Here is a 14,935-nt window from a genome sequence, read left to right on the forward strand (position 1 = left end):
GAAAGCAAGGACTGCATGTCCCTCAAGACATGTGGAGCTCACTTCAAGCAACAATCAAGAAGATAACGTTTATAGATGCGGTATAAATCCTTAGAGTTGGGAGGGATCTATTTTCAGGTGTTTTGGCAATAGTGGCTTTTATTCCTTAGTAGCTGGACAAGAAGTTGGGCAGAGAGAGAAGGGGAAGACATGCATAGAAAGGCTTTGGGCTGGGGATTGAACCCGGGACAGCTGTGTCGAGGACTTCAGCCTTGGCATATGGTGCTCCTGCTCTACCACTGATTCACATGATGTCCCGAGATGACGCCCAGAGAGGGGTGTTTTTAAGGCAATGTTTGCCTGCAGTTTAGCACAAGTTCTGTTGAGATCCAGCTCTGCAGAAATGAAATTTTGTGTCATCAATTATAGCGAAGTTTCTCAAGGTTACATTTAACATTCCCTACAACAACATAAATGTAAAGGTTTCAGATATTTTGCATTAAAAGATATCTTGCTTTTAAATGTCTGTCTCTACAGTGATTACAGTTATTGGATTTGATTGCGATGACAATAGAAGGAAGCGTTAATTAAGACTTATTGCAAAACTCATCGGTCTTTTTAGCTATTTCTCACTGTCAGTTTCACAAATATATATTCTGCTCTACAATAATAAAACTCATTGCAAACACCAATTAGTTTAGTGTTGTTGTATCAATAGATGGCATTTCTTTTCTGTTGCTGTGATTTTTGTTTGTCACAGTAACATTGGAACTGTATTTTTAGCTCAGAATATTCTTGGTAAAAGGTTCCTTTTCATAAAATTACCCAAAAGTAAAACCCAATGCCAACAAGGAGGAAGGATCCTGAAAAGAAACAGCTTTTTTTCTTTAAAGATATTTTTTCTAAATGTATGTTTGGGCGGTTATTGATTTGATCAGCTTGTAGAGTGCTAGTTCTATTTTTTTCCAAAAAATCTTTAATTGCGGTCAAATTTAGGTACATATTTTCTTGGATAATTTGTTCTACATCATGTGGGTTTGGATTATGCTTTTTCAGCAAAACCAATTTTGGGTTATTTGGAGGTCTGAGCAGCCAATTCTGTCTTTCTTTCTCTGGACTATAAGACATGCAAACTGTCATGTGTAATGTTTACTTTAATTGAACAAGCAGACAGTCAGGACATTAACAATCTGCCATAATTGATGGAACTATGGTCCAAACTACACCAAGTCCACCTATGAATGGTTAAAAAAGTGGCCTAATAAAAATAAATTGGCCAATGTGGCTGAATTAAAACAGTTCTGCAACAAAAGCCAAATTCTCCAAAGTGCAAGTTATCAGAAATGCTCAGTGGCAGCTGTTGCCACCAAAGGTAGCACAACCAGGTAAAAGTAAGGATTGATGGAAACAGAACTGACTGGGACTTCCTGTTTCCTGTGGAGATGTATCAGGAAGAGGAAGTGTGGCACGTAGTGGCTGATGGATGGCTGTCATACTAGATCTGAGGTTTGAAGTTGACTGATTGGCAAAAGAGTTTCAGTGCAGACTAAAAATCAGGCCAGTGAAATTTAACATATGTTAAACATAAGGTCGCTCTAATTCAAATCTCATTCAGGGGCTTCAAATAGTTTTGGAGTGAATTGAAACAGAACTGCTGACCCCAAACCTGCTCCTGCAAAACTCCGGAGTGTTTGGCTATAAGAGCGGTAATGATGGCAGAACAGTAAGCCTGTTACCAAGCAACAAATACAGGGAAACGTAGCGCCTAAAGACCAATCACCAGGCTGCAGAATAGGCTTTGATCCTAGTCGAGGGATTACCAGGGAGTGTGAAATGAAGTCTGATTACACCACCCCCAGTGATCTACTCACCATACACATGCGCACACACACACAAACACAGTCCTCCAGCTGTCCTCAACCCACTACTGTTTATATCAAAGCCTTACACCAAAATGGACCCATAATGGTGTTAACTATATTATTAACAAGCTCAGCTTTGTACATGAAGTCATCAGGCAGTCGCTCAGAGATGTGTCCACACAAATGTGTAGAGGGTAAGCAGCAGCAGCAGCAACAGCTGTTGAGCCCACTCCCATAATCCCTGTAGACAGAGATGCGTGGGGTGACATCTGCTGCTCCCGGTGTGGCCCTGTCACCAGGGGTTCGGCCGAGGCCAAGTTTGCTGCAGGCCCTCTACAGTTGTCCTATGTGCACACAGCGCTCAGAGGCTAATCTTGATCAGCTGCGTTAGATGGAAGCTGTAGGGCTTGGGTTTGGAGCTTCAGAAAAACGGGGGGTAAGGGTCACGGTGATGACTGATGGAAAAGGAATTGTCCTTTGTTGTGCCAGGCGCATTTTGATATCAAAATCAACATGAGGGAGACATGTGACAGCCTAAAACTAAATGAAAATTACTATTTTGCCTACTGACAGCCAGCATTGTCAACATATGATTAAAAACTCTCAACTTTGGAAAAAGATAGATAAGATGTGTGTATTGTGAGTTTTTAGACCATAAGTTGTAAATTGGAAAAAAATCATACATTTAAAAAAATCTAAATAAAAAAAATGTATGAGGTAATTTGTATTCAGGCCCCTGTTCTCTGCTGCTCATAAAAAACAACATAAATAATTAGTAAACGGAGTCAACCTGCATGTGACGGAATCCCAGGATAAATACAGCTGCTCTGTAAAGGCCAGGCCAGTGAATATAGTTGTGGAGAATGTGGAACAAGGTTATGTTCTAAAACAGTAAACCAAGCTTTGAACATTTGATGAAGGACTGAACAATCCATTATCTGAAAAGGGAAAGAATGTGAAACAGCTGCAAGCCTAGAAAAACATGGCCATCTACCTAAACTGAAACACTGACCAAGGAGAGCATTTAACAGAGCAGCACCCAAGAGATTCAAGGTAAGTTCGTAGGAGCTGCAGAGATCCACAGCTCAGATAGAAGAATCTGTTGACATGATTATTAATCGTGCACACTGCAAATATGGCCAGTATGGAACTGTATCGAGAAGAAGCCATTGTGGAAAAAAAAGCCGTAAGAAATCCCGCTGGCATATTGTCACACGCCATGTAAGGGACATGGTAAATATGTTGCAGAAGATGAACCCGCCATCCTCAAGGTGTAACATGTTGACCGCATCATCATGCGGTGGGGATGATTTTCTTCAGCACAGACAGGGAAACTGAATTGGAGCAATTGCAGGCCAATCATGGGAGAAACAATTTTCCACCTTCCAGCAGGTCAACAACTTTCATCAAACAGCCAGAAGCTGCAATGGCTTAGCTTGGGGTTGAGCTGCTCCAGTCATTAAGGGCCACTGGCTTCTTTACTTCTAGATTTTATCAAAGCATATTCATCTGTTAAAATGGCTCAGTCAAAGCACAGGCTCAAATCCTGTTTAGAAGCTTGAATATTAATGTGAATAATACTGTTCAGAGATGATTTATTTCCATTTCTTTTGCAGGTGAAAGAGGAAATGCTGCTTGAAGCCTTGACAACCAGGAAGACGGTCACTGTCGGAGAGAGGCTCATCGTGCCCTACAAACTAGCAGAGGTGACTCTTCTGTGATTGCACCAGCATCCCATTAAAACATTCCACATCTTAAACCTTACCTCCAAAACCTGAAAGACATTCAAAACGAGAAGATTTCTATATATTTACATCTTTTAAAGTAACAGTAAAAAGTGCCTTTTTGGTGTGCAGGCATTTTTTGGCACAATCCTAAAAGATTTTAGTCCTTTGTGAATTAAAATATTTTGTTATAATCTGTGGGCCAGCTGCAAGGGAGATGATTAGTTTGTGTGTGAAAGCCTTGGAGCTTGTCTGAGGAGTTTGTTGTGGCATTCCCCCTACCCCCTGCCACTTCTCAGTCTCTTTGATGGGGGTCTCTTCCTCTGCAACTTCCTGTTTCCTGAGGAGTAAAGCAGCAGTGGTGTTCCTTAACACCAGTCCATGCAGCCCTGTGGAGCTACAGTCTGTAGGGTTATTATACCTCCTGGGTGCCTCGGTTGACCCATATAGGTTCTGGTAAAAAGTATCTTAGTGAACCTGAATATTATCTTTCAGCTGTCCCTGTTTATCCCTTTGCTTCTAAAGGGTTTAGGACAGATTTTGTCAAAGAACTGATTTTGTGGTTGCGCCAGTGGGCTCTTTTGTCTAGGGAAGGAAACATTACATGTAGATTGCCTGTTAGCCATACCAGCATCAATTTAGCTCAACAATAGTTTCCCTACCATCACACACACACACACACACCTCACTCCAGTCATGTGCTCTTTTCTTAGGAATGTGCAACCTCCACTGGAATATACAGCACAGAAGCCAGAAACCAGATTCTTGTTCAGTCTGTTTGTCTCTGTCTCCTTCGCATTCGGTCGCACACAAATTCACTTTTTCCAAAGCAGCGCGTAGCAGATCCTCAGACGATGTGATCAGCAATCTAACCTTGTGTACATTGTGTGTGCGTTGCCGCAGTGATGAACCTCTGCCCCGAGCCCTCTGTTTTCAGAAACATTGTCATGGTAGAGGTGTTCATATCGAGAAGGCAAAGCAAGGTGTACAGAACAACTTTAACAGAGCGAGACAGACAAGCAAAGTTCGAAAACTACGACTCTGAACAGTGGTCTGTTATGTATTTTTGACTGCTGCTCACATTCTTTGGCAACCCTAGGAAAGAAGGGTAATAAGGCCTGCTATAAAATATTTTATGGCAGTAACAAAATGTAGTAAATTCCAAAATCCTTTTAATGTTAGGTTTTGTTTTTAGTAGAATTGTTTTTCACGTTAGCGGCACATTTATTGGCACTCCTTTTGAAATGTAAATGAAGCTATTTTTAAATGTATAATTTGCTTTTTTATGAGATTGGAGTCTCTGGGAATTTCTGATTAGTAGTATGTGACATTTCTGTTTCCCTGGGGTATAGATAGGATGGAACACAGAGGCCAATTTCATTTAGCCAGCCGCAGCTGGGCTGGATGGGGAACCACATTTATCTTGTCAACATGCTTAGCGAGGATAATGGTGAGGGGGGTAAAAAAAAAAAAAACAGTAGCAAAGAATGATAGCTTAGGGTCTCCAAGTCTCCACGACAACTATTGGATGCTCTTTACATGCCAACAGGTTGTTTGGGAGGCATGCCAGGAAAATGCCTTTCTTGTCATACCATTGCATGGAGTTTGCTCTACTCTACTGGGATTTTAACTGTACCGATGTGCTGTGGTCAGTTGAGACTAAGATCAAGCTTTTTAGCAACAAACACTCTAGGTGAGGTTTGGTATTAAGCATCGGATGAATATGTGAACAAAAACACATTGTGTCCACTGTTTAATATGGTGGAAGATCAATGATGCTCTGGGCCTGTTTCTTCTTAAAGGCCTATACTCCAGTTACCGGAAAATAAGTCTTTACTCGGTCTTTCAACAGGATAATAATCCATAAGATATTGCCAAATTCACACAGAAATGGTTCAGTGGGACTTAAAATCATAACTTCTCTATGGACATCTCAGTCCACAGGCCTGGATCCTATAGGAAACGTGTGGGCTGAGCTGAGGAGAGAATATGAAAGCAATCAGGATGATCTAGAGAGAGTGTGCAAAGAGGAAACTACATGTATTTGTGGATAATACGGTTATTGTGTTTAAAATCCCCAATAAATGGAAAGAGGCTGACTGCCACGAATCTGTACAGATAACACAAAAAAATACAGAGCCAAGTCTGGAACCGGGTTCAAATGTTTTTACATTTAAGGTTTGTTATGCCTCTTAAGATCTAACATACAAACTGGTCCTATCTAAGAGATTAAACTCATTCCGGGAGCAGCGAAAGTACAATTTTCCCCGATGTGACCGAAGGCCGTGGGAGCGAGTAGAGGCCACCTGTGGAATCCGTAACACGCCTGTTTTTACACAAAGGAAATGTGGGGGAAAAAGGAACCTGGCAAATGTTGCGGTCTCTTCTGAGAAATAATTTCTTCCTACTTGGATAAGAATGTTTGAGAAAGTGTGTTAGGCAGCTGGCCCATCCACCCACATTTGTCTCAAGGAGATTTGGATGAGGTGTCTCGGTTTGTGAGCAGATGAACCTCAGCACAGCTCTGCATTTCCCGAACTTTAGCCAAGAAGCTCTAAAATGACTGAAAAGATCAGATGGTCTGTTGTTGACTCAGGAGTTTTATGTTTCAAAATGTCCTGGGTTCTATCCCACAGTAATGTACAGTGTGCTCAACATTTACCAGTGTTCCACAAATGTTCTTCAACTTCAAATAAATGCATCTTTACTCTAGATGCAAAACTTCAGGCTAAAATGATTATCATAGTTTTCTAACAGTAAACTCTGGAGATCATTTGGTTCACCACCCTTATAATCCTGATCACTTTTGTAGGGTGGGAAGATGGACCTAGCTTCTCATTCAGCCTTGTTTTTCAGTTTAAGTTGTTTAAAACTGTTTTATTATGGTTCTGAGTGTAAATAGGGGCAAGTTTAGTCGAGTTGCTTTTTTCTTGTGTCACGGGATGTTGTTACACTCCTGGTAGACTATAACTGAACTGCAGAGGGCAAAATGCAGTGTAGTCACTTTGACAACTAATTGCTAACTGTATGGCTGCAAAAAATGACTCTAGAATAAAAACCTGTTTAGTTGTGAGATTGTTTCATATTCTGCATACCTGAATATCTCAACAGATGTTCCTCAGAGGCAGTGCAGTAGTTGTCCTGCAAAGAGGTTTCTCTAAACTATCACTGACGGGCCAAAGTACACAGCAGTTAATCTGATGTACACTTTACAGTGACTTTGTGGATGCATTAAAATGCACGTGATAGTGATGTCAGTGCAAGATAAGCTTTCAAGGAGGCTCACTGACCATATTAGAGTTCCTGTAAAGAAAAGAAGGTGATTACAACCACAGGCTTTTTTTCATAGCTTCCTGCCTCTTCCTGTGCGCCTTACTCTAGGTTCCTCCTTCATATTTTTACCTGCAAAGAGCTTAAGGTCTGTAAGAAGTGCATGAGTGGGCAGTTAATTTAGAGCAAATGCTGTGAAAACAAGATAATAGAGACATTTTGTGCTTTGGTTTGTAAAATTGGCGATTGATAGAATTCATAGAATAGATTACAAGAGCACATGATTAGGTTTTTGCTCCAAGCATATTTACACACCCTCCTACATGCCTAAAGTTATCAGACAATCAATGATCATGAGTAGGGTTGAAAAAACTAAACTAAACTTGGTTTAACCTTTTCACTGGGGTTAAACAATGGTGTGTGGCACTGGAACCAAAATCATACAAAAGGCAGCCTAGAATGCAGGTGAATGTTGCCGAACGGTAACCATGTCCTGTGTGTATCGACAAACTTAGCCATCAATGCCTAACATAATAGGCACCTGAGACAGAAATAGCGATCGCAGTGTCGAGTAGCATGGAGACCAAAAAAATCTGCATTTTGTTTTTAGTTTAAAAGCAATCTCTGGTGAGCCCACTCTCTGTAATTTACCACAGTGGTTGCTTGTGACCAAACTGTCTGATCTCCACAAAGCAAAGCGATGTTTCCTGAATATTCGGCCTTTGCAGCAAAAGTCTCAATATGTTTTTTATGCTGCAAATTAGCAGCAACACATCTCTTCATATTTCCATTAGAAGTCTTTGTTTTTAAATTGTCTTCAACCATGGAGGGTGGCAAGATTCAAGCTGGGACTGTCATGGACATGACATCACCATCCATATATAGAAGTACTTCCTGTTTTTAGCAGACATGACTTAAAAGACTCTTTTTGTTTCAAAAAAGTGGGTTTTAAATATATGAATCCTTTTTTAAATAACAATGAAAAGGTTGGTTGAGAGTTATGTTTCATTTTTTACACAATTTTAGGTTTTCTGATGGACTGTCAGCATGGTTGACCTTTATTGCATTTATGATATATGAAGGGCAACAAAAATCACAAGCTTTGCATAATTTAGAACAAGTTTAAGCTTGAAAAAGTCTGACTTGGATATCACCAAGTATTCATTTTAGAGGTCATGATTGCATGATTTGTACTGCATAACATCTGTAAAGATAAAGCAAGCATTTTGAAGCATTCAGTTGGAGCCCAAATAATGTAACTAATTGTTTCATTTTTCCTGTTTAATAACAGAACTAGATAATTGTGCATTTTGAGTGTGCATTCAAGCTCTTACTCAAAGACGTTTCACATTGTTTTGAAGCCTGATAGTGAGAGCATAAAGCTACCCACAGAATGCCAAGCAGACCGTTAAATGTTTGCAAATTGACACACATAGTGATATGGCTATTGACATAAACAAGAGGTACTTAAATGCTAATTGAAAACATGGTGATTGTGGCGAAACGCACACAAACCATCCTGCAGCGAGGAAGCTTTCAGGCCACGTGCAGCGGCAACTCATGCTGGTGCTTAACACCACCTTCAAACAGAGGAGAAAGAAGGAGGTGGAAACATAGAGACAAATGGCTTCCCCTCCCAGAGACATATAATTACAAATACCACCAGGAGCTGGTTTACCAGCCACAACTGCTGCAGTTTACAGTCGCCTCTTACAGAGTTCTATTTTCTGTTCTGTACATTTCTTAGGTGGCCCTCTAGCAAAATGTTTAGACCTGTTTGTTTGCAGCCTTGTTACTTCCTAGTTCTAAGATGTTCCTATTGTGTTGAATAATTAAATTACGTAGCAGAACACAGAGACAGTACATGCTCAGTAAGCATGCCAGATCCGATCTACCAACCCTGGAGTCCCACTATGGAATTTAAAATGTGCTTCTTTCAAAGTATTAAATAATTTATAATGATCTTGCATAACTGTTGGTTTCTAGACATCACAGACCTTTCTGCTAAAAATATCTGAAGCAATCAATAATGCATGAGTGAAGAGACGGCTTTTAAAATTTCAGTTTTACTTCATCATGACAGCTGGCTGCTCTTGGCCTCAGCGGGCTGAGTTTCTGTGAGTCATTCAAAATTGGTGTGCCTCCACTGTTTTATTAATGTTATTGAAGAAATGTATTTGTTAAAAGAGCAGTCTTGATTTTTCTCCTCCACATCGAGAGGAGCCAGTTGAGGTGGCTCGGGCATCTATACCGTATGTCTCCTGGACACCTTCCTCAGGAGGTGTTCCAGGCACGTCCCACCGGGAGGAGGCCCAGGGGACGGCCCAGGACACGCTGGAGGGACAATGTCTCTCGGCTGGCCTGGGAACGCCTTGGGCTCCCCCCGGAGGAGCTGGAGGAGGTGTCTGGGGAGAGGGACGTCTGGGTGTCACTACTGAGTCTGCTGACCCGGTCCCGGATAAAGCGGAAGACGACGAGTACGAGTTGTTTTTTATTTTTAAACAACACATTTTACAACCATGCATGTAAATCTGAACAAAACAGGCCTTAGAATTGGTCCTTGAGGGGCACCATATTTAACTCGTCCTAGTGCTAATGCTAACCACAGAATGATTTATGCTATATGCTATGCAGATAATATAGCATAGTTTTATAGCATAGGTTTACAAATTTATATACAATCTTATGTCAAGGTTTAGAAATGAGCACTGCTAGCTTTCTCATATCTGTAAAGTTTTGGTAAATAAAGAATGTATCTTTCATTTTAGTTATGACTCAGTATTTTATATAATCTTAGATTATACCGGGGCGGTGGCACAGGAGTAAAACACACGACCCATATTCTGAGGCTTCAGTTGTTGCGAGTCCATTGGGGGTTCAACTCCCAGCCCAGGTAACCTTTGCTGCATTTCTCCCCCCTCTCTCCACCCCTAAGGGATGGGATAAATGCAGAGTACGATTTCTCCATTGTGGGATCAATAAAGTTTATATTATTATTATTACTAATATTATTATTAATTGCATAAACTGTAATCATATATATTTTTAGATTTCCTGTTGCATTACTTGTCTTGTTACTTGGGGAATCACCAGCATTGTTTTACCTGGAAATATTTTACCTTTCAGAAAATCAGACTAAGCTTTCATGTTTTAATTAGATTTAGTATTTTAACAAATGTTGGCTCTTTTTTGCATGAAATAAACAGTGTTGCTTTTTTTTTTTTACTGTGTTTAATGGGGAACATGTAAATCAAGAAAAAAGTAAATGTGCCAGAGTTAGCCAAAAGGCTTTTTTACTACCCATTAAATAATGGCCACTGGTATTGATGTGCACTTGATATGGCTTCTTTTTTCTCAAACTGGTCTTTCCATCTTTCAGTCCCATTAGATGACTCAGCTGCTGTAGACCTTTTTTCTGCCCTCCTTCCACAGCTAATACGCCGCAGATTCACTTCCAAAGAAGAGAGAAAACAATAGTGGTTGGAACTGATACATTTCTTTCCTTCTTCAACGCTATGAACAGTAACTAGTATAGGACTACTGTTTGGGCTCAGTCCCTGAAGAAAATTTGCACAGTTCAGTATAAAATGACAATGTGTTTTCTTGGTTGCACAGCTGGCCTGTGTGTCATTAATAGCAGCACAGTAACACTGTGGAAACTTACCTCCCAAAAGGGATGAAAAGGTTAGTCAATTCATCATGTAAAAAAACATTACATTCAAGTGACAATGGTTTGTGGTGGCTGTGGGAACTGGGATGGTATGTCTGGAGTTGGGTAGCCGGGTAAACCCCTGTTCAATGCTACTGCAAAAAATGTTCTCATTTATTAACCTCTGAAGCCCCAAGATGTTTTTGTGAAGTTTGGGATCAAAATAAAATGCCCAACTCTTAACTGAGTTCCTAATAATCCATATATTAATAATTGTGTTTTTCAAATGCGAGTGATAGTTTGCTGCTGGTTGAGTAAATCCTGGGTGGATTGTGACAATATTCTTTGGAATCTGTGAGATGTCTCCTTTCAGCAGACATGCTGGTTGTGTGTGTAGAAGCCATGTGGTGGACAGCTGAGATCGAGTTTTGCAGTGATGCTATTTTGTGGAGTTAGATTACTTTCTGATACAACTGGTTGTAGTTTTAACTGTGTTTGGTGTTCGTAGAAATGGTTTACATTAGCTTTTAGCAAAGATTCTAACGTTTCTGTGGATACTACACATGCCTATGTTTAACTAAGGGAACTTGTGGTATTGAAAGAGGAACTATAAATTAAATTCTTCCTCGAGTACTGGGGGTAGGGACTTAAGTGGGTAAGGAAGGGCATATTCTCTTCCTGCAGTTTTACAGATGTCTTATTGTATCTAACATTAACCCTAAAGGACTGCATATTACATCTGAAAGTCATTGCTTTTTAATCTGATATTTAGAACTCCAAATCTTTCAAGCAAAACTGATTTCATGTATTCTGTTTGATCACATTTAATGCTAAGCAATGCTTATGTTTGAATCTATTTTTAGGCCAACACAGTGAGAGACTCGATGGCCAAGTCTCTGTACAGCGCCCTCTTTGACTGGATTGTGTTCAGGACAAACCACGCCCTGCTCAACAACAAGGACCTGGAGGACAACTCAAAGGTAGGGTCATAAACACACTCGTTCAGGCATAAAGACGTCTTCTGATGTTATATGGATAGATGCCAACAGTATCGGACTTGTAACAAAGTTCTCAGAAAGTGAAACCATGAAGTTACCTTTTCACTCACTTTAATGCAGATTAAGTGCTTCTGATTATTCACTGGCACGTGAATATTTGATGCAGGAAACAGAGATAAACCCACTGGACTTTTACTGTGAACCTTATGAAGCTGGCAACACATGACCAAAACAGTACTTCCAATGCGTATTGTATCATTTGTGTGCTTTTTCATATGATAAAACACAAGTTGGCATGTTATGGGTGAAAATACATCTAAACTATATCTAAGTGGTCCATAGATATCTAGGCTAAAACAGAAAGTTGTTTACCAGAACACCAAATCAAGATGGGTTTTAATCTAGATTGAAGGCATAAGAAAAACTAAGTGGAATTAATTGGGCTCAAACTCAGGACCTCTCATCTGCTAACACAATATCTTTACCAGATGAGCTACTTGTCAACAGATCTTTTTTACAAATGCAAATTAATCTCCACTCATGAGCTGCCTCTGAGATGTCTGGTGAACAACTGTTGTCATCACTGGTGAGAAACAGTGTCGTCTGTGTACATCCAGGTCAGCTTGGATGTTTTGTTTCCCCCCACCAGTGCAGCTCACACGTGTAAATTTGTCTTTTTGTAAATGTTCTTTTTTATGTAAAGATTTTTTTTTTGCTGCAATTTTTTCTGAAAGTAAGCAGACAGGAAGCGGGGCGGAAAGAGGGGGAAGACATGCAGTACAGGTCACTGAGGTCGGGACAGCTGCGTTGACGATTGAAGCCTTCATAAATGGGTCATGCACACAACCGCTATGCCATGCGCTGCGCCCGTATTTACCAGTATTTTTTAAAATTCAAATGAACAATCTTTTTCCATAAATTCATTTTATTACTGCAATATCACAACTGATATAAAAGATGGAATTAGTTAATTTAGATGAAGCTGTCTCGTCAGTTTATGCTTTCTGCCAGTATTTCACAACAGTTTTTGTGTCGTAGCTTTTCAGACCGGGGTATTGTGCTTGGTCTAAACCAAGACCGAATCAGCGCTATGTACTCAACATTACCTCGTGTCTTAAATGAGATCTTTGTGTAGCTTTAGGGTTGAAATCAGATCAATTGCTCAGTGGGATTCAGTAAATTATTTGTTAAATAAATTGTACATATACTCTAAACTTATTTCAAAAGGTTCTGAAAACTAATTTCTTTGAAAGTTACCGAAATGTAGTTCAGAGTTTCGGATTTAAAAACAGATTTACAATTTTAGGCAGTTCATAAACACTTTACTAGGGCATAGCTGTTGAAAGGACCTGATTATACCACTTGTGTAAAGGAGAGCCATATTTTGTGCTGTAAAATGAGTCTTATACATTGTTGGAGAAGCATTTAGACGTACCACCAGCCTGGCCCCATCCCCTTGTGTATTGTTATATTGTTCTGGTCTTTCATCATCCTCTTTGGTATGTGAGTGTGTCGGATTGGCAGCTGGCAAAATGTGTCCAATGGGAATGTCTACCAAATTTGAAACTCTGTGTGTGTGTGCGTGTGTGTGTGTGTGCGCGCGTGTGTGTGTGTGTGTGTGTGTGTGTGTGTGTGTGTGTGTGTGTGTGTGTGTGTGTGCATTCATCAGTCTGTGCCAGGAGCATTTGGGCAGATGGCATCAAGTTCCCCTCAGCTCATTTTACTCCCTACAGTCGTCTCATGTCCCAGTGTACTGTGTATTTGTGTGGGTGGGTGTGCCTGCCTGCCTCATCCCTGACATCATGTGCGTGTGTGTGTGTGTTTATCTGGGCCCAGTGAGGTTGCTCTTTGTGTCAAGGTCATTGTTCTCATGCTGTTTATATGTTCCACCTGTGTTCTTGTGTGTTCTCTGCTTAAAGCAAACTGGCCTTCAGAGAGAAATAAAACATAGACAGACAGAATTAAAGTAAGTGAAATGAAATTGGAAAGAGCTTATGTAGTCCATTTCATAATTAAAGGCATTCTCCAAGTGACTGCCTCCCAGTGGTATGAATCTAACTGACATCCAGAGAGCAAACTGGAGAGCTGGGGCTATAAAAAAAGAAACACACTATTAAAACATATCCAAATAAAAATGGACCAGAGGATCATAAAGTACCATACGTTTTTCTGATGTTTACAGTGTTGCTGGAGCGTCATTTTTTAATATTGGATTTTTCTACCACATTTCCAGTTAAAGCAGACGTTACAAGCTGGAACATGTATGATTTGTTTGTGTTTTCCTCCAGATCCTCTCCATAGGAGTGCTGGACATCTTTGGCTTTGAGGACTACGAGAACAACAGCTTTGAGCAGTTCTGCATTAACTTTGCTAACGAGCGACTCCAACACTACTTCAACCAACACATCTTCAAGCTGGAACAGGTAGAGGATTAGCTTTCCTATTTTATTAGCTCTTTTTGGTCTACTTTCCTTTAATTACTTTATTTTATCTTTTCTTGCTGTTCCTTATTTTCTATCTTTCTTGTTTGACTTTGGTTTCCTATACTTGTTTTTCCCTTCTTTTCTTCATTTTCCTCGTTGTTTTCTTTTCTTTTGATTAGTTTTTGATTTTCCTAAATATTACTTTTATTGTGTATCTGTCTCTATGCTGTTTGCCCCCCTAGCACCATGATATGCACTGTCAGTTGATGCATTGCTATCACATCACTGTACTGTTAGGGTTAGGGTCAGAAATGCTTTTGTGTTTGTGATAAATTAGGCGGGTGGACTAAAGGACCGACCCCCTTTCTTGTCTCCTTTTCAAAGAAAAGGTCTCTGGATCTGGGCCTCATGTGTCCCTCTTGTTAAAATGAATGACTTCCTGAATAGCGAGAAGCTCTGAATCCACTGCGGTGCAATCAGAAACAGATATGAGCACCTTCGAACTTACTTTGATGAGTGAAGTCAGGGTAGGTGTCCTTCTGGTGGCACAGTGATAAAACAGGGTAAGCCAAGGTGACAGAGGAAGAATAACTCAACAGTAATCTATGGGAAAAAGGAAGCTGTTGTTCTGTTGACATAAAATAGTGTCTGCTCCTGTTGTCATCTGTGCTTTCCTGAAAGCATGTGCTAGCATTGCTATGCGAGCAAAAGAAAAGCTCCTAAGCAAACATCTTCCTGTTCTTAGTAGTAAAACTAATCCTGTTTGATATCTTCCAAGTTCTGAGTTGAATATCCTTTCAATTGGCGCCACAGTTCTGACCTTACAACTTTAAATATGCAGCAACGTTAGATTAGCAGCCTTAAAGGTGAAAAGTTCAAGTTGAAAGGGTGGCAGGTTGTTACTGCTCCACAGTCAAGCAGAGCATTTGTCCCACTCTAACAGTCTGGTCTTTATGGAAGAGTGGAAAAAAGGAAAGCCATGGGAGCAAAAGCCATATAAAGCCCTTTTTACAGTTTTCCACAAGCCATT

General features: G+C 40.2%; 1 protein-coding gene across 1 annotated transcript in view; it reads left to right on the top strand.

Moving 5' to 3' along the window:
• The window catches only part of LOC124880401 (unconventional myosin-IXAa-like), a 194,574-nt gene that overhangs the window by 112,763 nt on the left and 66,876 nt on the right, over positions 1-14,935 (top strand). The window contains exons 9-11 of the mRNA XM_047385494.1: positions 3,458-3,547; positions 11,348-11,464; positions 13,771-13,905. Coding sequence (XP_047241450.1) covers positions 3,458-3,547; positions 11,348-11,464; positions 13,771-13,905 — 342 coding nt within the window. The remainder of the gene's footprint in view (positions 1-3,457; positions 3,548-11,347; positions 11,465-13,770; positions 13,906-14,935) is intronic.

This window comes from Girardinichthys multiradiatus, chromosome 2, assembly GCF_021462225.1.
Source record: "Girardinichthys multiradiatus isolate DD_20200921_A chromosome 2, DD_fGirMul_XY1, whole genome shotgun sequence".
NCBI lineage: Eukaryota > Metazoa > Chordata > Actinopteri > Cyprinodontiformes > Goodeidae > Girardinichthys > Girardinichthys multiradiatus.